We start from the raw sequence: 18294 nt of genomic DNA on the forward strand, positions 1-18294 counted from the left end.
ATGTGTGTGCGGCGGCACTGTCACCGCCGTGTCATGTCATGTCACTGTCACGTCCCGACACGTGTGTGCGGTGGCACCGGCACCGCTGTGTCATGTCATGTCACTGTCACGTCCCGACATGTGTGTGTGGCGGCACCAGCACCGCCGTGTCATGTCATGTCACTGTCACGTCCCGACATGTGTGTGCGGTGGCACCAGCACTGCCGTGTCATGTCATGTCACTGTCACATCCCGACACGTGTGTGCGGTGGCACCGGCACCGCCGTGTCCTGCTGTGGGTCTGTGTGGTGGCACCGGCACCGCCGTGTCACCGTCACGTCCCGACATGTGTGTGCGGCGGCACTGTCACCGCCGTGTCATGTCATGTCACTGTCACATCCCGACACGTGTGTGCGGTGGCACCGTCACCGCCACCACCGTGTCCTGAGCCCCCCTCCAGCCCCCGGGTGATGGGGTCCCTGCTCTGCCCCCCCCATGTCCCCCAGACCCCCCCACCCCCCAAGTGCTCGGGGTCCCCCCCACCCCCCAATTTCCCCCCCGCAGGGTTCCCCCCCCCATAACCCGCCACCTGCACTCCCCCACACCCCCCAGCCCTGGGGGGGGGGCAGACGCTGGCGTCAGCAGCGGCTTCACACAAACCCCCGGGTCACATCCCGTGTCCGTCCGTCCGTCTGGGTGTCCGTGTGTCGTGTCCATCCTCCCCCCCACCCCCACCCCCGGGGGGGGCGGCTTTGACGCAAATGCCCCCGGTCGGGGCAGGCCCAGGCTGACCGCAGGGGGGGGGGCTGGAGGCGAGCCCGGACGGACGGACGGACAGACGGACGGGAGAGCCTGGGGGCCGGAGGGACGGACGGACGGACGGGGGGGCGAGGGATGGGAGACCCCACGTGCGCAGCAGGCGCATGGACGCGTGTGTGTGCGGGAGAACACGTATGTGCGTGTGTGTGGTGTGTGAGAACACGCGTGTGCACCTGCGTGTGTGCGCACACGTGTGAGAGCATGCATGTGCACGTGTGTGAGACCACAAGTGTGTGTGTGTGAACATGTGTGTGAGAACGTGTGTGAGACCACAAGTGTGCACGTGTGTGTGAACATGTGTGTGAGCATGTGTGCAAGACCACAAGTGTGCGTGTGTGTGTGTGAACATGTGTGTGAGAACGTGTGTGAGACCACAAGTGTGTGTGTGTGAACATGTGTGTGAGAACGTGTGTGAGACCACAAGTGTGTGTGTGAACATGTGTGTGAGCATGTGTGAGACCACAAGTGTGCACGTGTGTGTGTGAACATGTGTGTGAGCATGTGTGTGAGACCACAAGTGTGCATGTGTGTGTGTGAGAACGTGTGTGAGACCAAAAGTGTGCATGTGTGTGTGTGAACATGTGTGTGAGCATGTGTGTGAGACAAGTGTGCATGTGTGTGTGTGAGAACGTGTGTGAGACCAAAAGTGTGCATGTGTGTGTGAGAACACACACGTGCACGTGTGTGTATGCATGTGTCTGTGAGAACGTGTAGGTGCACGCGTGTGTGTGAATGTGTGTGTGCACGCACACACATGTATGTGCACCATACCACACACACGGGTGTGTACTCGTGTGAGCACATATGTGCACATACAGGCATGCGTGTGCATGAACATCTGTGCCTGCACGGGCGCCCGTCTGTACAGACACGTGTGTAGACGTGTAAATGCCCGTGTATGTACATGCCTGCGCATGGGTGCACACGTGTGCCTCTGGGCATGTAAGTGTGCCCATGTACGTACATGTGTGTAACCCGCTACACACATATACGCATATATACACGCGTGTGACTATAGGTACGGTGGTGGATGCATGTGGATGCACACGTGCACAGACGTGTGGATACGCACCTGTGTGTCCGTGCACATGCATGTCCGTGCGCAGGCCTCTTCACACACACGTACGGACGCGTGTCTGTCCACATGCGTGTGCACACGCGTGTGGGGGTCTGTATGTGCACCCGCTGGGGGGATGGGGGGATTTGGGGGCTCTGGGGGGGGGATTTGTGTGTGTGGGTGGATTTGGGGGCTCTGGGGAGTATTTGGGGGGGGTTGGGGAGTGATTTGGGGTGATTTGGGGGCTCTGAGGATGGATTTGTGGGGGTTTAGGGGCTCCAGGGGGGAATTTGAGGGGTTTTGGGGGAATTTGGGGGCTCTGGGAGGGGTTTGAGGGGAATTTGGGGGCTCCTGGGGGGATTCGGGGAGGTTTAGGGGGGATTTGGGGGAGCTGGAGATGATTTGAGTTCTTTTGGGGGGGATTTGACGGCTCCGGGGGGGATTTGGTGGGGTTTTGGGGGGATTTGGGAGCTCCAGGAGTGGGGTTGAGGGGGATTTGGGGGCTCTTGGGGGGATTCGGGGACGTTTTGGGGGGATTTGGGGGCTCCGGGGGGATTTGAGGGGTTTGGGGGCTCGGGGGGGATTCAGGGAGGTTTTGGGGGGATTTGGGGGCTCTGGGGGGATTTGAGGGGTTTGGGGGGGATTTGGGGGCTCGGGGGGGTGTGTGTGGGGGATTTGGGGCTCCTGGGGGGATTCGGGGAGGTTTTGGGGGGATTTGGGGTCTCCAGGGAGGGATTCGGGGAGGTTTTCAGGGGATTTTTGGGGGCTCCGGGGGCAGATTTGAGGGGTTTGGGTTGATTTTGGGGCTCCTGGGCGGGAGGTTGAGGGGGATCTGGGGGCTCCGGGGGAGATTCGGGGAGGTTTGGGGGGGATTTGGGGGCTCTGGGGGGGATTCGGGGAGGTTTTGGGGGGATTTGGAGGGATTTGGGGGCTCGGGGGGGGAATCGGGGAGGTTTTGGGGGGATTTGGGGGCTCTGGGGGGGATTCGGGGAGGTTTTGGGGGGATTTGGAGGGATTTGGGGGCTCGGGGGGGGGAATCGGGGAGGTTTTGGGGGGATTTGGAGGGATTTGGGGACTCCGGAGGGGATTCGGGGAGGTTTTGGGGGGATTTGGGGGCTCCGGGGATGGTTTGAGGGGGATTTGGGGGCTCCTGGGGGGATTCGGGGAGGTTTTGTGGGGATTTGAGGGCTCCTAGGAGGGATTTGAGGGGCTTGGGGGGGATCTGGGGGCTCCGGGGGCAGATTTGAGGGGTTTGGGGGGATTTGGGGGCTCCGGGGGGGGGTTGAGGGGGATTTGGGGTCTCCGGGGGGGATTCGGGGAGGTTTTGGGGGGATTTGGGGGGATTTGGGGTCTCCGGGGGGCCCCGCGGTCCCTGAGGCGAGGGGTGGAGCCGGGGCGGGGCTCTGAGGAGCGGTGACTCCTGGGGGCGTGTCCACCCACCTGCGCGTTCTGATTGGCTCCCGCTCTTCCCGCCGAAACCGCCTTTTCCCCGCCCTCCCCTTCCCCGTGAGCTCGTGGCTCCCAACGTCCACGCGGGGAGGGGGGGGGGGGGAAGCCGCTCGCGCCGGCGCGCACCGCTTTCTCATTGGCTCACGCACGCCGAGGCGGGAAAGGTTCAGCCAATGGGAGCGGAGGATGGGCGCGGAGTGGGCGGGACGGGCTGTGAGGGAGGGAAGGGGGCGATGGCGGCCGTGGCGGTGAGAGGGCTCCCGGCCCGGGGGGAGCTCCGGGCGGCCATGAGGAGCTTGGGGACCGGGGACGGGGGTCCGGGACGAGGCCTGGCTCTGAGAAGGACCTTGTGAGGCGGCAGGTTGGGTTTCGGGGGACCTCGTGTGGGGGCATCGGCCTCCTCGTCCCCTCCACAGCGGTGAGGCCGGCCTGGCTTGTGTGTCCCCCACCCACCCCAGGCCACCCCTGGGGACAGAGCCGGTGCCAGCCGGGGGTGGGCACAGCTGGGCGTCTCCTTCCCCGCAGGGATGCAGCGTGTCCCCTGTGACAGGAGGGGTACCTGGTGCTTGTGGCCTAGCAGCCTCCTTTGACCCCCAGCACCAGCAGCGGCTGCCATGATGTGGGTGAGTCCCAAGGGCGTGGAGCCGCGGGGATCGGGGGTGCAGGGTGCCCTACGCGGGCGTTCAGCCAAGATTTGGTCGGGACCTTGTGGGGGTCCCGACCCTACCGTCACCACGGCGTCAGGCCTCTGACAGCAAAGGAACGGGACACGCCGGTCTTCAGGTCCCTCTGGGTGGGGCTGGGGGTGGCCCCCCAGCCTAGTGGGGCTGGGGACCCCCACCTCAACCCCGCTTCTCCACCCCCAAATGCCTGGGCCGCTGCCCTCAGCCGTGCCCCCGCTCCATGCCTGTCCCACCGTGGCTTCGCTTCCCTCCACGCCCCCCCCCCCCAACCCCCCCAGCCTGGTTTCCTGGCCTGGCTCGCCCTTTCCTGTCGCCCCTCTGTCACCGCCACGAAGGGAAATCGCTGCTCGGTGACCGCGCTGCAGGCAGAGAGACAAAGGGGGAGACGCGGGACATGGGGCTGCGGCGCTGAGCTCTGGGGGGGACACAACCGCTGCTGGGACCGAGCACCCGTGGGAGTCGGTAACAGCCGTGATTTGGGGGTGAGGGGGGGGGTCCCGGCTCCGCTGCCCGGCACGGGGGCGAGCCCTGGCTGGGGGGACGCTTCCCCCCGGGGTGTCCTGTGGGGGTGATGAGGTTTGGGGGTGTGGCAGGCAGGGTCCCCGATGTCCCTGACGTCCCCGATGTCCCCGCAGGAACGCCGTCGCCATGTTCCCGGAGGATCGCAAGGAGGGCAGCCCCCGTTTCGGGAAACTCCACTTCCCCGTCGGCCTCTGGATCAACTCGCCCAAGAAGCGCCTGGCCAAGATGAGCCGCCGGTGGCCCAGCGCTGGCTCCGTCAGGTGAGAGACCCCCGCCCCACTTTTGCCATCCCCGGCGCCCCACAACTGCAACCCGCGCCCCCATAACCCCCCTCCCCGCCCGCAGATCGACCTCCTCGGACACGGCCAGCCGCGGCAGCGAGACGGTGGAGCTGCGTCCCCCCAGCAAAACCAAACCCTCGCGCCACAAGCGTCTCTCCAACCTCTTCCACCGCAGCGGCGCCGGGACGGGCGCCGCCAGCGCTGGCGGGCGTTGGGCCAGTGAGAAGAAGCTGGCGGATCTGGTGGACCCGGTACCCGAGGTCCTGGTGGGGGGGGAACAACCCCCCGGCCAGCGCCAGCTCCCCGGTATCCTCAAAATTTTTGGGGGGGACATCTCCCGGGGGGCCAACTACAAGAGCGTTTTGGCTACGCCGCGCTCCACCGCCCGGGAGCTGGTGCGGGAAGCTTTGGAACGTTATGGTTTGGCTCCGGAAGAGGGAACGTCGGGAGAATATGTGCTCTGCGACGTGGTGGGGCGCCCGGGGGGTCCCGGGGGGGCTTGGCAGGTGGAGCACCTGCGGCCGGTGGGCGACGCTGAGCGGCCCTTGGTGCTCCAGGACGTCTGGAAACCGAAAACCGGCTGCTCCCGGCGCTTCGAGATCCGCCGGCGGCAAGAGGTGGAGCGCATCTGCGAGGGCGAGGATGCCGAGACCGCCGGTGAGTTCCCCCCACCCCGTCCTCGGCGGTGTCACCGGTGCCGGTGGCGGGTGGGTGACACCGTTGTCCCCGTCACCCCCCCCAGGCATTAACGCTCAGGCCCGGCGGCTGCAGAAGAGCCGCTCGCGGGCAGCATCGGGGGGCCCGGCCCCCGCCAAAGAACGCGCCGACAACCTCTCGCTGCGCCGCAGCATCAGCGACATGAACCTCAGCACCAAACGGCGACGGGAACGGAAGACGGTGTTGAGCGTGGCGGGGGGCGAAGCCGGGACCCCCACAACCGACGAGGGACCCCCAGAAACCCCCCCCGGGGAGGGGGCGGCCGGTGAGGAGGAGGTGGGAGAGGGCGCCGGCCTGGAGCAGCTCTCGCAGTGCCTCATCCAGCCCCCCCAGCAGCACCCCTACTTCCTCCTGCTGCAGGGCTACGGCAAGCAGGTGAGTGGGGGGCACGTGGGGGGGGCCCCCAAAGTTTATCCCCCACTTTCCTCACCCCCAAAGTGCCCTCTGCCTTTCCTCACTCCCCAGAGTGTCCCCCCTCCCATTCCTCACCCCCCAAAGTGACCCCCCCCCCTTTCCTCCCTGCCCCCCCTCACCCCCTCTCCCGCCCCGCAGGACTTTGTCATCTACGTGATGACCCGACCCCAACACGTCTTCGGCCGCCCCGAACGCCGGGGGGTCCCCGAAAAAACGGGGGGCTGCCTCGTCGACACCTTCCTCAACGCCCCCGACATCCTGCCACGCCACTGCCTGGTGCGGGCGGCCGAGGCGGGGGCCGATACCGCCGCCTCCCCCCCCACCGCCACCGTCCGGCCTTTTCGGGGGGCCCCCGTCACCCACAACGGAGCCCCCCTCTTGCGCCAAGCCCCCCTCAACCCTGGCGACCTGCTGGGGCTGGGCCAGCACTTCCTTTTCCTCTATAAGGACCCCCGGGGCACGGCGGAGGGGTCTCCCACCCCGCGCCCCCCCTGGCTACCCCACGCCTGGCCCTCTCCCGGCTTGGTGGGGGCCCTGGGGTGCCCGGGGTGCGGGCGCTCCCCCCAGGAGCGGCAGGAGGCCCTGCGGAGCTGCCTGGAGAGCCCCCGGCCGGAGCTGCGGTACCGACCCCAGGAGGAGGAGGTTCTGCTACGGGAGATCGTCCGGCTGCCGGAGGGATGCGGGACGGGAGCCGGAATGGGGGCGTTGGCCCCCGCTTTCCTTTTGGGATTGTGTTTGGAACACGCCGCCCGCGCCTTCCCGCCTGAGCGCTTCCCCGCGCTGCTCTCCCGCGTGGCTCTGCTCGTTAAGGAGACCGTTTGGGTAACGAGGGCGAGGACGGGGACGTTCGGCGGGGGGTGGGGGGGGTCGCGGAGGGACGTGGGAGGATGCTGACGGGGGTTTCTGCCGGCAGGAGAAGATCAAGGAGATCGGAGATCGGCAGCCAGAGAAGTGAGTGACCCCCCTGCCCCAAACCCCAGGGTGGGGGGACCTGTCTGCCCCCCCCCCCCAGAACTGGACCCCCAAAGCCAGCTCTGATAAGGGGGACCCCACAGCCAGCCCCGGGGAGGATTGCCCTGATGGGGGGCACAGACCCCGCAGGCGTTGGGGGTCCCATGAGGTGACCCCCCCCCCCTTTCCCCCCTCCCCGCAGCCAGCAGGATGCGGCCCCCGTGTCGCTGAGCATGGAGGCGGTGGTGGCCGACCTGCGGCCCCTGATGCTCTGGCTGGCCAACGCCATGGAGCTGCTCAACCTGGCCCAGGGCCGCGTGCTGGAGCTGGAGAAGGAGCTGGAGCTGGAGGGTGAGCCCTCAGCACCCCCGGGGGGTGGGCAGGGGGGTGTCCCCCCTCGTTTTGAGGGGTCACAGCCCCCCCTCACCCCGTTGTCCCCCCCTCCAGGCCCCTGCCAGGAGCTGACCGGCGACCTGGAGACCTGCGACGAGGCCATGGGCGTCCTGGACGAGGTGATCATGTCCACCTTCCAGCAGTCCGTCTACTACCTGACCAAGGTGAGCCCCCAAACCCCCCCAAAACCCCTCTGTCGCCCCCCCAACGCCCCCATCTCACTTCTGTGCCCCCTGACAGACGCTGTACTCGGCCCTGCCCGCCCTCCTGGAGAGCAACCCCTTCTCAGGGACCGGAGAGCCCAGCGCGGCGCAGGACCTGGGCAGCGTCCCCGAGGGCGTCCGTCCCACCCTGGCCGTCTACCAGGCCGCCCTGGAGCTGACGCGCGACTGCCAGCTGCACCCCGACCTGGTCTCCCAGACCTTCGGCTACCTCTTCTTCTTCTCCAACGCCTCCCTCTTCAACACCCTCATGGAGAAAGGTGGGGGGCGGTGCCGTGGGGCAGTGCTCTGGGACGCGCCTCTGGGTCCTTGGCGGTTTCGGGGGGCTGTGGGATGTCTCTGCGGGTCCTGGGTGATCGCGGGGGGCTGTGGGACGTCTCTGGGGTTCTTGGTGGTCTTGGTGGGCTGTGGGATGTCTCTGTGGGTCCTTGGTGATCGCGGGGGGGGGGCTGTGGGACATCTCTGTGGTTCCTGGGTGTTCTTGGGGGACTGTGGGACATCTTTGTGGGTCCTTGGTGATCGTGGGAGGCTGTGGGACGTCTCTGTGGTTCTTGGTGGTCTCAGGGGGCTGTGGGATGTCTCTGTGGGTCCTTGGTGGTCTTGGGGTGCTGTGGGACATCTCTGGGGTTCTTGGTGGTCTTGGTGGGCTGTGGGATGTCTCTGTGGGTCCCCAGTGCTCTTGGGGGGCTGTGGGACATCTCTGTGGGTCCTTGGGGGGCTGTGGGACGTCTCTGTGGGTCCCTGTTGCTCTTGGGGGGCTGTGGGACATCTCTGTGGGTCCTTGGTGGTCTCGGGGGGCTGTGGGATGTCTCTGTGCATGCTGGGTGCTCTTGGGGGTCTGTGGGGCGTCTCTGTGGGGCATCTCTGTGGGTCTGACGCCCCCCCCGAGCCCCCTCCCGCCCTCAGTCCCTTGTCCCCCAGGCCAGGCCGCTGGGGCTGCCCTTCACCCCCAGTTTCCTCCCATTGTCCGTACTGGGAGCTGCAGGAAGCTGCCTGTTTCCGTGAGCAGGAAGGGCAGGCCGGGGGGGGCGCAGGCAGCACCCTGACCCCCTCCCCTTTGCTCTGTGTCCCCCCCCCAGGCAGCGCCGGCCCCTTCTTCCAGTGGTGGCGAGCGGTGCGGATCCGCACCAACCTGGACCTGGTGCTGGACTGGCTGACGGGGCTGGGGCTGGGGGACATCGCCGGCGAGTTCTTCCGCAAGCTCTCGGCCACCGCCAACCTCCTCTGCACCCCCCGCAGCTGCCTCAGCAAGGTGGGGGGGACGGGGGGGGACGATGGGAAGGGGTGGGGGGTGCCGCGGGGGTGCGGGAAGGGTAAGGGGCGCAGGGACGTGGCGGGGACAGCGTGGGGGTGCTGGGGACGGCGAGAAGGGGTGCGGGGACGTGGGGACAGTGAGAAGGGGTGCGGGGACGTGGGGACAGCGGGAAGGGGCGCGGGGACAGCGTGGGGAGATGGGGACAGTGAGAAGGGGTGTCAGGACAGTATGAGGACATGGGGACAGCGAGAAGGGGTGTGGGGACAGTGTGGGGACATGGGGACAGTGAGAAGGGGTGTGGGGACATGGGGACAGCGAGAAGGGGTGTGGGGACATGGGGACAGCGAGAAGGGGTGTGGGGACAGTGTGGAGACATGGGGACAGCGAGAAGGGGTGTGGGGACAGTGTGGAGACATGGGGACAGCGAGAAGGGGTGTGGGGACAGCGTGGGGACATGGGGACAGTGAGAAGGGGTGTGGGGACGCCGTGGGGATGGTGGGAAGGGGTGTGGGGACATCGTGGGGATGTGGGGACAGTGAGAAGGGGTGCGGGGACGCTGTGGGGACAGTGATAAGGGGTGTGGGGACAGTGTGGGGACATGGGGACAATGAGAAGTGGTGTGGGGACGCTGTGGGGACGGTGGGAAGGGGTTTGGGAACATCGTGGGGACATGGGGACAGTGAGAAGGGGTGTGGGGACAGCGTGGGGATGTGGGGACAGTGGGAAGGGGCAGGGGACGCTGTGGGGACATAAGGACAGCGAGAAGGGGTGCAGGGATGCCGTGGGGACAGTGAGAAGGGGTGTGGGGACACTGTGGGGACGTGGGGACAGCGAGAAGGGGCGCGGGGACAGCGTGGGGAGATGGGGACAGTGAGAAGGGGTGTCAGGACACTATGAGGACATGGGGACAGTGAGAAGGGGTGCGGGGACAGTGTGGAGACAGTGAGCAGGGGTACAGGGACACAGCAGGGACATGATAAGGACAAAGGACCTAGTGGGGACACCGTGGGGACACGGGGACGATGACAAGGGGTGTGGGGTGCCAGGAGGACACGGTGAGGACAAGGGGTACGGGGACATGGTGGGGACACGGGGACATGGGACACAGCAGGGACACCGGGATGGTGAGAAGGGGTGTGGGGACACGATGGGCGCGTGGGGACAGAGAGGGGGTGCGGGGACGACATGGGGACTGTGGGAAGGGGTGTGAGGACATTTTGGGGATGTGGGGACAGTGAGAAGGGGTGTGGGGACACTGGGGACAGTGAGAAGGGGTTTGGGGACACCGTGGGGACGTGGGAAGGGCTGCGGGGACCCAGGGCACAGGGCCACGGTGACGAGAAGGGACGCGGGGTGCGCAGGGACGTGGTGGGGGGGACTCGGGCTGCGGGGAGGCGGCCGGGGGGGGGCCGGCGGTGCCACGCGCGTCCCCCGCCCCGTCCCCGACGGCGTCCCCGCGTGTCCCCAGGCGACGTGGGCCCGGCTGCGGGCCGAGTACCCGGCGCTGTCCCCGGCGCAGCTGCACCACGTCCTCAGCCATTACCAGCTGGGGCTGGGCCGGCCCCCGCCGCCCGCCTGGAGCCCCCCCCCCGAGGAGCGCGAGCAGGTGGCCAGCGGTGAGTGCGTGACGCCGCGGTGGCACCCGCACCGGTCGTCCCCGGCCCGGCCCGTCGCCCCCGCTTCGTCCCGCGCCCCTCCGGTGGTCCCCGGCCCTTGTCCCCGGCCCGCGACGGTGTCGCTGTCACCGTCGCCGGCCCCTGCCCCGTGTCCCTGTCTCCACCCCCGTCCCGTGTCCCTGTCCCCATCCCCGTCCCGTGTCCCTGTCACCGTCACGGTCCCACGCCCCATGTCCCTGTCTCCATCCCCGTCCCATGTCCCTGCCCCCATCATTATCCTGCGCCCCGTGTCCCTTGTCCCCATCCTGTGCCGTGTCCCTGTCCCCGTCACTATCCTGCGCCCCGTGTCCCTGTCTCCATCCCCGTCCCGTGTCCCTTGTCCCCATCCTGTGCCATGTCCCTGTCACCGTCACGGTCCCACGCCCCATGTCCCTGTCTCCATCCCTGTCCTGTGTCCCTGTCCCCGTCACTATCCTGCACCCCGTGTCCCTGTCTCCATCCCCGTCCCGTGTCCCTTGTCCCCATCCTGCACCCTGTGTCCCTGTCACCATCCCTTGTCCCCGTCCCGCAACAGTGTCCCTGTCCCCGTCACTGTCCCGTGTCCCTTGTCCCCATCCTGTGCCCTGTGTCCCTGTCACCGTCCCATCCCCCTTATCCCTGTCCCGTGACAGTGTCCCTGTCACCGTCACAGTCCCACTCCCCGTGTCCCTGTCTCCATCCCCATCCCGTGTCCCTGTCACCATCACGTCCCCTTGTCCCCATCCTATGACGGCGTCTCTGTCCCTGTCCTGTCCCCCATGTCCCCACCCTACATCCACCCCTTCTCCCTGTCCCTTTTGTCCCCATCCTGCACCCTGTGTCCCCGTCCCTTGTCCCCATCCCCGTGTCCCCATCCTGCACCCTGTGTCCCTGTCCCCTGTCCCCATCCCTTGTCCCTGTCCCTGTGTCCCCATCCCCGTCCTGCACCCCCTATCCCTGTGTCCCCATCCCACGCCCCGTGTCCCTGTCTCCATGTCCCTGTCGTGGTCCTCGTGTCCCTGTCTTGATGTCCCTGTCCCTTGTCCCCATCCCTGTGTCCCTGTCCTGCACCCCACGTCCCCGTCCCTTATCCTTATCCCTGTATCCCTGTCCCCACACCCCGTGTCCCCCTCCCTCGTCCCCATCCCTGTTCCCCCGCCCTTGTCCCCCCCATCCCCTCACCTCCCTGTGTCCCTGTCCCCATCCCACACCCTGTCCCCCCCCATCTCTCCCCGTCCCCTGATCCATGCGTGCGTCCCCCTCCCCAGGTGACATCTTCGAGAGCTTTTCGGAGCACCCCCCGCTGCTGCTGCCCAGCCAGGGCTTCCGCCTGCGCCCGGGGGAGCCCCTGGCCGAGGAGGGGGGGCTGCTGCGGCCCCTCTGCCGCCTGCGACGCCTCCTCTGGGACCTCGAGCAGGAGCGGGAGCCGGAGCCGAAGCCGGAGCCGGAGCGGGAGCCGAGCTCCCTGCCCGCCAACCAGCGCCCCCGCGCCCGGCAGGTGACCCCCTGACACGGGGGGGGGACACACAGACGGACGGGGACACCCCCCCACACCTCGGGGACCCCCCCACCCTGCCGTCACCCACCCCAGGGGCACCCGGAGGCGGTGGGGGGGGTGTTTGCGCCTGCAGGGATTTGCACGCGTGTCTGTGTCTGTCGGGGGGGGTAAGGGGGGGTGTTGTCATCCCCCCCCCAAAATAAAGGCGACACGCCTGGCGTTGCACCCCCGTGGCTGAGTTCTGCCCCCCCCCCGGGTCTAACAGACCCCTGGGGGGTCCTGGACCCCCTGTTGGGGGGGGGAGGTCCCAGCAGCTGCTCGGTCCTGTCCCCCCCCCAAAAAAGAGTGACGTCACTGCCCGCTGACACCCCCCCCGTCGTGCAGCGGCTGCTGGGTGAGGGCAGGGTGAAGGGGGCGGGGCTATGAAGGGGCGGGGTCGACACGGGCAGGGCACGCCCCCGTGGGAGGGGTGTGTGTCTGTGAGGGCGGGGCCTAAGGGGATCCCGGGGACGGGTGGGAGGCGGGGCTTGGAGGGCACCGCGGGGGTGGGGCACTGGCTAGCACCGCCCCCAGGTCCGGCCACACCCCCCGGCAGGAGATGGGGCGGTGCCCTTGGGGGCGTGGCCAGCGCCGCAGGGGGAACCTGTGGGTGGGGCTACAGCGCAAGCCACGCCCATTGATCACGCCCCCAGAGGCATCGTTTTAAAGGGAGATGCAAGCCCTGCCCCAAGGGGGCGTGCAAAGCGCAGGCCTGGCCCTATGGGGCGTGGCTTCGTGTGGGCCCCGCCCCCAGTCTCACCACGCGGCGGCGGCCCCAAGAGGGGCAGCGGGGGTGGGGGACACGACACGACGCGTCCGCCCCCAGAGACCCCCAAATTGCCTCGAACCCCCCCAAATTGGCTCCCTGGGACCCCTCCCTCCCCAAATGACACCCTCCAGGATCCCCCAAACTCCACCCCCCAGGACCCCCCCCAAACTTCATCTGACCCCTAACCCACCCCCCCCTCCCGCCTCTGGGCTCCCCCAAATTGCATTTCCACCCCCCCCCCCGTCTGTCTCCCCCTCCCCCGCGCAGTCTCACCGCTGGGAGGGGAGAGGGGCGGAGCGACCCAACCCGGAAGCCCCGCCTCCCCCAGCCTGTCCCCGCCCACTCGTCTTCCCTTGCCCACTGCCGGCGGCGGCGAAGCGGCGACCCCCGCGGCGGCCAATCAGAGCGCAGGACAGAGGGGAGTCCCGCCAGGTAAGACCCCCGCCCCCACAGCACCCAGGGGTCGGGGGGGTCTCCCCTCCCCCCCTCAAGGGCACCCGGGGGTCCCGGGCCGCTCGCCCCGTCCTGTCCCTTTAAGACTCGGCCTCAAACCGAACGTCATCGCAGCACACCCTCCTCTGATTGGCTGAGCCGCCGGCGGGGCGGGGCCTCTGCCCGCACCGCCTCTCGGCTTCTGATTGGCTCCCGCGAGGAAGGCGGTGCCGCCTCAGCCGTTCTATGATTGGCCAGTGTGGGGCTGGTGGCCGACTGAAGGGGTGGAGCCCGCCCCCTTGCGCTGGTTGGCTGGAGCAACCTCGGGGGCGTGGCCTCTGCCTGAGCGCTCCTTCTGATTGGCTTGTGAGGGCCGACACTTCTCAATCGGCTCGGGAGAAGCCGATTGGCTGCCAGTGGGAGGTTGAGGGCGGGGTAATTGGGGCGGTGGCGATGCGCGGCCGCTGATTGGCTGCCGGGCTGTGGCTCTGATTGGCTGCCGAGGGGTGCGCGCCGCGTGTTTCCCACGTGCGGCTTCGCGCCCGCGAAGGGGCCAGTGGGCGGGCGGGGGTGAAGGGGCGGCTCCCCCGCGCGCGCAGGGCCCCGCCCCCTCCGGTCACGTGCCTTCCCCCTCCCGCGCAGGCGCAGTTCGCAGCCGGCGCCGCCATGGCCGCCCCCCGCCTGGGCCGCCTCTGCCCCGGCAGCTCCATCCTCTTCCTCTGCGACATGCAGGAGCGGTTCCGCCATTCCGTCGCTTTCTTCCCCCAAATCGTCGCCGCCGCCGCCCGCGTCCTCCAGGTGCCCCGCCCCCACCCCGGCCACGCCCCACCCAGCCCCGCCCCCAATCCCTGGGACCCACCGCCCCCCCCCCCCAGCCCCTGGGACCCCGGTGTCCAGCACTCACGGAGCCCCCAGGACCCCCGGTCCTCCCCCACGGAGCCCCCCCACCCCCTGGGACCCCACCCCCACGTCTGGCACCCCTTCACACCCCCCCCCCAAAACTCGTGGGACCCCCGTGTCCCGGCCCCACTGACCCCCCCCAGGACCGTGGGACCCCAGCGTGTGAGTCCCACTGACCCCCCCACCGTGGGACCCCAGTATCTGCTCCCACTGACCCCCCCCCAGCCCCTGGGACCCCATCCCCACGTCTGGCACCCCTTGACACCCCCACCCAAAACCCGTGGGACCCCCGTGTCCCGGCCCCCCTCACCCTCTAGGACGCCGACATCTAGTCCCCACTGACCCCCCAAAACCCGTGGGACCCCCTTGTCTGGGCCCCACTGACTCGCCCCCAGGACCGTGGGACCCCGGCGTGTGGGTCCCACTGACCCCCCCCACCCTGCGACACCCCCTGTCTGACCTCCCTGGGACCCCAGTATCTGCTCCCACTGCCCCCCCCCCAGCTCCTGGGACCCCAAAATCAAGGCCCCACACATTCTCTAGGACCCCAGTGCCCGGACCCCACTGACCCCCAGGGACCCTGGTGTCCGGGCTCCACTTGACCCCCCCCCCCCAAGTCCCTGGGACCCCCATATCTGGGCCCCCAGGACCCCAGCACCCAGGTGCCCCCCCCCAGACCCCCCCCGTTGACGGAGCGTTCCCGTCAGGGCTGCCGGGAGCTGGGGGTGCCGGCGGTGGTGACGGAGCAGCGCCCGCAGGTGCTGGGGCCCACGGTGCCCGAGTTGGGGGCCCACGACCTCCCCAAGCACCCCAAGACCTGTTTCAGCATGGTGGTCCCGGCCGTGGAGGCCGAGCTGCGAGCGCGCCCCCACCTCACCGCCGCCCTCCTCTGCGGCATCGAGACCCAGGCCTGCATCTTGGTGAGGGGACCCCGGCGGATCGGGGGGGGGGTCCCAGGCATCTGGGGGGGGGGTCCCAGATGTCTGGGGGGGGACCCAGCTGTCCAGGGGATGGGGAGGGGTCTCAAGCATCTGGGGATTGGGGGGGGGGTCCCAGGCATCCAGGAGGGACCAAGGGGTCCAGTGAGTTGGGGGGGGGGCGTCTCAGGCGTCTGGGGGGGTCCCAGATGTCTGGGGGGGTCCCAAGCATCTGGGGGGGACCCAGCTGTCCAGGGGAGGGGGAGGGGTCCCAGGCATCTGGGGGTGCACAGCTTTATGGGGGTTTCTGGGGGGTCCTGGGCATCTAGGAGGTACTAAGGGGCCCAGTGAGGTGGGGGGGGGCGGTTCCAGGTGTCTGGGTGGGGTCCCAGACGTCTGGGGGGGACCCTGGCATCTGGGGGGGACCCAGCTGTCCAGGGGATGGGGAGGGGTCCCAGGCATCTGGGGGTTAGGGGGGGTCCTAGGCATCCAGGAGGGACTAAGGGGCTCAGTGAGTTGGGGGGGGGTCCCAGGCATTTGGGCTGTATGTAGGTGTCCAGGGGGGTTCTGGGGGGTCCCAGGCATCTGGGGATTGGGGGGGGGGGGGGAGTGCCAGGCATCTGGGAGTACACAGCTGTCTGGGGGTTTCTGGGGGGGTCTCAAGCATATGGGGGTTGGGGGGGGGTCCCAGGCATCCAGGAGGGACCAAGGGGTCCAGTGAGTTGGGGGGGAGGGGGTCTCAGGCGTCTGGGGGGGTCCCAGATGTCTGGGGGGGTCCCAAGCATCTGGGGGGGACCCAGCTGTCCAGGGGAGGGGGAGGGGTCCCAGGCATCTGGGGGTGCACAGCTTTATGGGGGTTTCTGGGAGGGGGGGTCTCAAGCATCTGGGGATTGGGGGGGGGGTCCCAGGCATCCAGGAGGGATCAAGGGGTCCGGGGAGTTGGGGGGGTCCCAGGCATCTGGGAGCCCCCACCCAGGGAGGGCTGACCCTCAATTTTTAGGGGTGGAGGGGGGGTTGGGTACCACAGGGGGACGATGCCCCCAGTCAGTGGCCTGGGTCCCACAGCGGGGGGGGTGAAATGTGGGTGCTTCTCCCCCCCCCCAGCACACGGCGCTGGATCTGCTGGAGAGGGGCCTGGACGTGCACGTGGTGGTGGACGCCTGCTCCTCCCGCAGGTGGGGGGGCAAGGGGGGGTCGAGGGGGCACCGGGGGGGGATATGGGGGGGTTAAGGGGTGCTGGGGGGGGCAATGGGAGAGGCAAGGGGGAATGGGGGGGAATGGGGGGAATTTGGGGGGGGAAAGGGATGCTGGGGGGGTCTGAGGGGGCAGCTGGGGGGGGGGGCAATGGGCTGGGGGGGGCAATGGGAGAGGCCAGGGGGAATGGGGGGGCGGTGAGGGGGGGAAGAGGGATGCTGGGGGGGATATGGGGGGGTTAAGGGGTGCTGGGGGGGCACCTGGGGGGGGATACGGGGGCTGGGGGGCAATGGGGGGGGTCAGAGGGGCTGGGGGGGCAGCTGGGGGGGATACGGGGGGGTTAAGGGGTGCCGGGGGGGTCTGAGGGGGCACCTGGGGGGGGGTCCTGACCCCGGTGCCCCCCCCCAGCCAGGTGGACCGGCTGGTGGCGCTGGGGCGGCTGCGGCAGAGCGGGGCCTTCCTCACCACGGCCGAGAGCCTCCTCCTCCTCCTGCTGCGCGACGCCGCCCACCCCCGCTTCCGCCAGGTGCGCCGGGACACGCCCCCGACCCGCCCCCGACACGCCCCTTTACCCCGCAGGGCACGCCCCCCGTGAGCTCACGCCCCGCCCTGCTCAGCCCCCTCGGGGCCGGTGGCCACGCCCACCCGGAGAGCGTCCCGCCCACCCGGAGAGCGTCCCGCCCACTCGGCGGGGGGCGTTGGCCACGCCCACCCCCGTAGCGCACGTCGAGCCCCGCCCGCCAACTCGAGCTGGCCACGCCTACTCCGTGGCCCCGCCCACCTGGCGAGCTGGCCCCGCCCGCTAGGGAAGCCCTCGCTGCTGCGTGTTGGCCCCGCCCCTTCCCCAGGTAGCCACGCCCCTTTCCTCATTAAGGGGCTCATTAAGGGGCCGAGGGGGGCCGTTAGTTAGTGGGTTTCATTACTGGTTCGTTAGCGGGGTCCTTACTGGTTCATTAGGGGGCTCATTAGTGGGTTCGTTACTGGTTTGTTACCAGTAACAGCTGGATACGTTACTGGTTCGTTAGCGGGCTCGTTAGTGGGTCCCTTACTGGTTTGTTAGTGGGTTTGTTAGTGGGTTCATTACTGGTTTGTTACTGGCTCATTAGTGGGTCCATTAGCAGGTTCATTACTGGTTCGTTAGTGGGTTCATTACTGGTTTGTTAGTGGGTTTGTTACTGGTTCGTTAGTGGGTTTATTAGCGGGTTCATTACTGGTCCATTAGCAGATTCATTAGTGGGTTCCTCACTGGTTCGTTACTGGTTCGTTAGCAGGTTCGTTACTGGTTCATTATCAGGTTTGTTACTGGTTTGTTAGCAGATACGTTACTGGTTCATTAGTGGGCTCGTTAGTGGGTCCCTTACTGGTTCATTAGTGGGTTCATTACTGGTCCATTAGCGGGTTCATTAGTGGGTTCCTCACTGGTTTGTTACTGGTTTGTTAGTGGGTCCGTTACTCGTTCATTAGTGGGCTCATTAGTGAGTCCCTTACTGGTTCGTTAGTGGGTTCATTACTGGTTTGTTACTGGTTTGTTAATGGGTACGTTACTGGTTCATTAGTGGGTTCCTTACTGATTCTTTATTGGTTCCTTACTGGTTCGTTACTGGTTCATTAGTGGGTTTGTTACTGGTTCGTTAGTGCGTTCATTGGCGGGTTCGTTACTGGCCCATTAGCAGGTTCATTAGTGGGTTCCTCACGGGTCCGTTACCGGTTCGTTAGCGACCGGCAGTGGTGGGTCAGCGGGCTCGTTCCCTTCGTTAGCGGTTCGGCCGCCGGTCACCGCGGGTCGGTGGGGGCTGGTGACCGCGCTGGGGGTCGTTAGCGCCTTCGTTAGGGGCTGGTTGGGGGGGGACTGGGGGGGGGAGTGCCTGGTGAACGGGCTGGTTAGGGGCTGGTTAGTGAAGGTTATCAGGGGCTGGTTAGGGGCTGGTTATGGACTGGTTGGGGCTGGTTAGTGGGTTGGTTAGGGGCTGGTTAGGGGCTGGTTATGGACTGGTTAGTGGGTTGGTTGGGGCTGGTTAGGGGCTGGTTAGGGGCTGGTTAGTAAAGGTTATCAGGGGCTGGTTAGTGGGCTGGTTAGGGGCTGGTTATGGACTGGTTAGTGGGTTGGTTGGGGCTGGTTAGGGGCTGGTTAGGGGCTGGTTAGTAAAGGTTATCAGGGGCTGGTTAGTGG

General features: G+C 67.6%; 2 protein-coding genes across 5 annotated transcripts; both read left to right on the forward strand.

Moving 5' to 3' along the window:
• The first annotated feature begins 3630 nt into the window (after nucleotides 1–3630).
• RASIP1 (Ras interacting protein 1) lies at nucleotides 3631–12067 on the forward strand. Of its 3 annotated transcripts, XM_075019057.1 has the most exons (13): nucleotides 3631–3722; nucleotides 3830–3927; nucleotides 4623–4769; nucleotides 4855–5447; nucleotides 5533–5882; nucleotides 6060–6743; nucleotides 6835–6872; nucleotides 7075–7223; nucleotides 7320–7429; nucleotides 7506–7746; nucleotides 8566–8738; nucleotides 10210–10357; nucleotides 11644–12067. In XM_075019057.1, exons 3-13 carry the CDS (start codon nucleotides 4636–4638, stop codon nucleotides 11883–11885), a joined length of 2862 nt encoding a protein of 953 aa, XP_074875158.1. In that variant the 5' UTR covers nucleotides 3631–3722; nucleotides 3830–3927; nucleotides 4623–4635; the 3' UTR covers nucleotides 11886–12067. The 3 variants fall into 3 exon arrangements, with proteins under 3 accessions (XP_074875158.1, XP_074875157.1, XP_074875159.1); XM_075019056.1 differs by lacking the exons at nucleotides 3631–3722; nucleotides 3830–3927 and adding an exon at nucleotides 4307–4449; XM_075019058.1 differs by lacking the exons at nucleotides 3631–3722; nucleotides 3830–3927 and adding an exon at nucleotides 4307–4445.
• An 890-nt stretch (nucleotides 12068–12957) lies between these two features.
• ISOC2 (isochorismatase domain containing 2) lies at nucleotides 12958–17920 on the forward strand. 2 transcript variants are annotated; one of them, XM_075019220.1, is made up of 5 exons: nucleotides 12958–13113; nucleotides 13756–13911; nucleotides 14721–14933; nucleotides 16035–16105; nucleotides 16537–17920. In XM_075019220.1, the coding sequence occupies exons 2-5, from the start codon at nucleotides 13780–13782 to the stop codon at nucleotides 16928–16930; spliced, it is 810 nt and encodes a 269-aa protein (XP_074875321.1). In that variant the 5' UTR covers nucleotides 12958–13113; nucleotides 13756–13779; the 3' UTR covers nucleotides 16931–17920. The 2 variants fall into 2 exon arrangements, with proteins under 2 accessions (XP_074875321.1, XP_074875322.1); XM_075019221.1 differs by having other exon boundaries at nucleotides 16533–16734.
• The last annotated feature ends 374 nt before the right edge of the window (nucleotides 17921–18294 follow it).

The sequence above is a fragment of the Buteo buteo genome, chromosome 32 (assembly GCF_964188355.1).
Source record: "Buteo buteo chromosome 32, bButBut1.hap1.1, whole genome shotgun sequence".
Taxonomy (NCBI): Eukaryota; Metazoa; Chordata; class Aves; order Accipitriformes; family Accipitridae; genus Buteo; species Buteo buteo.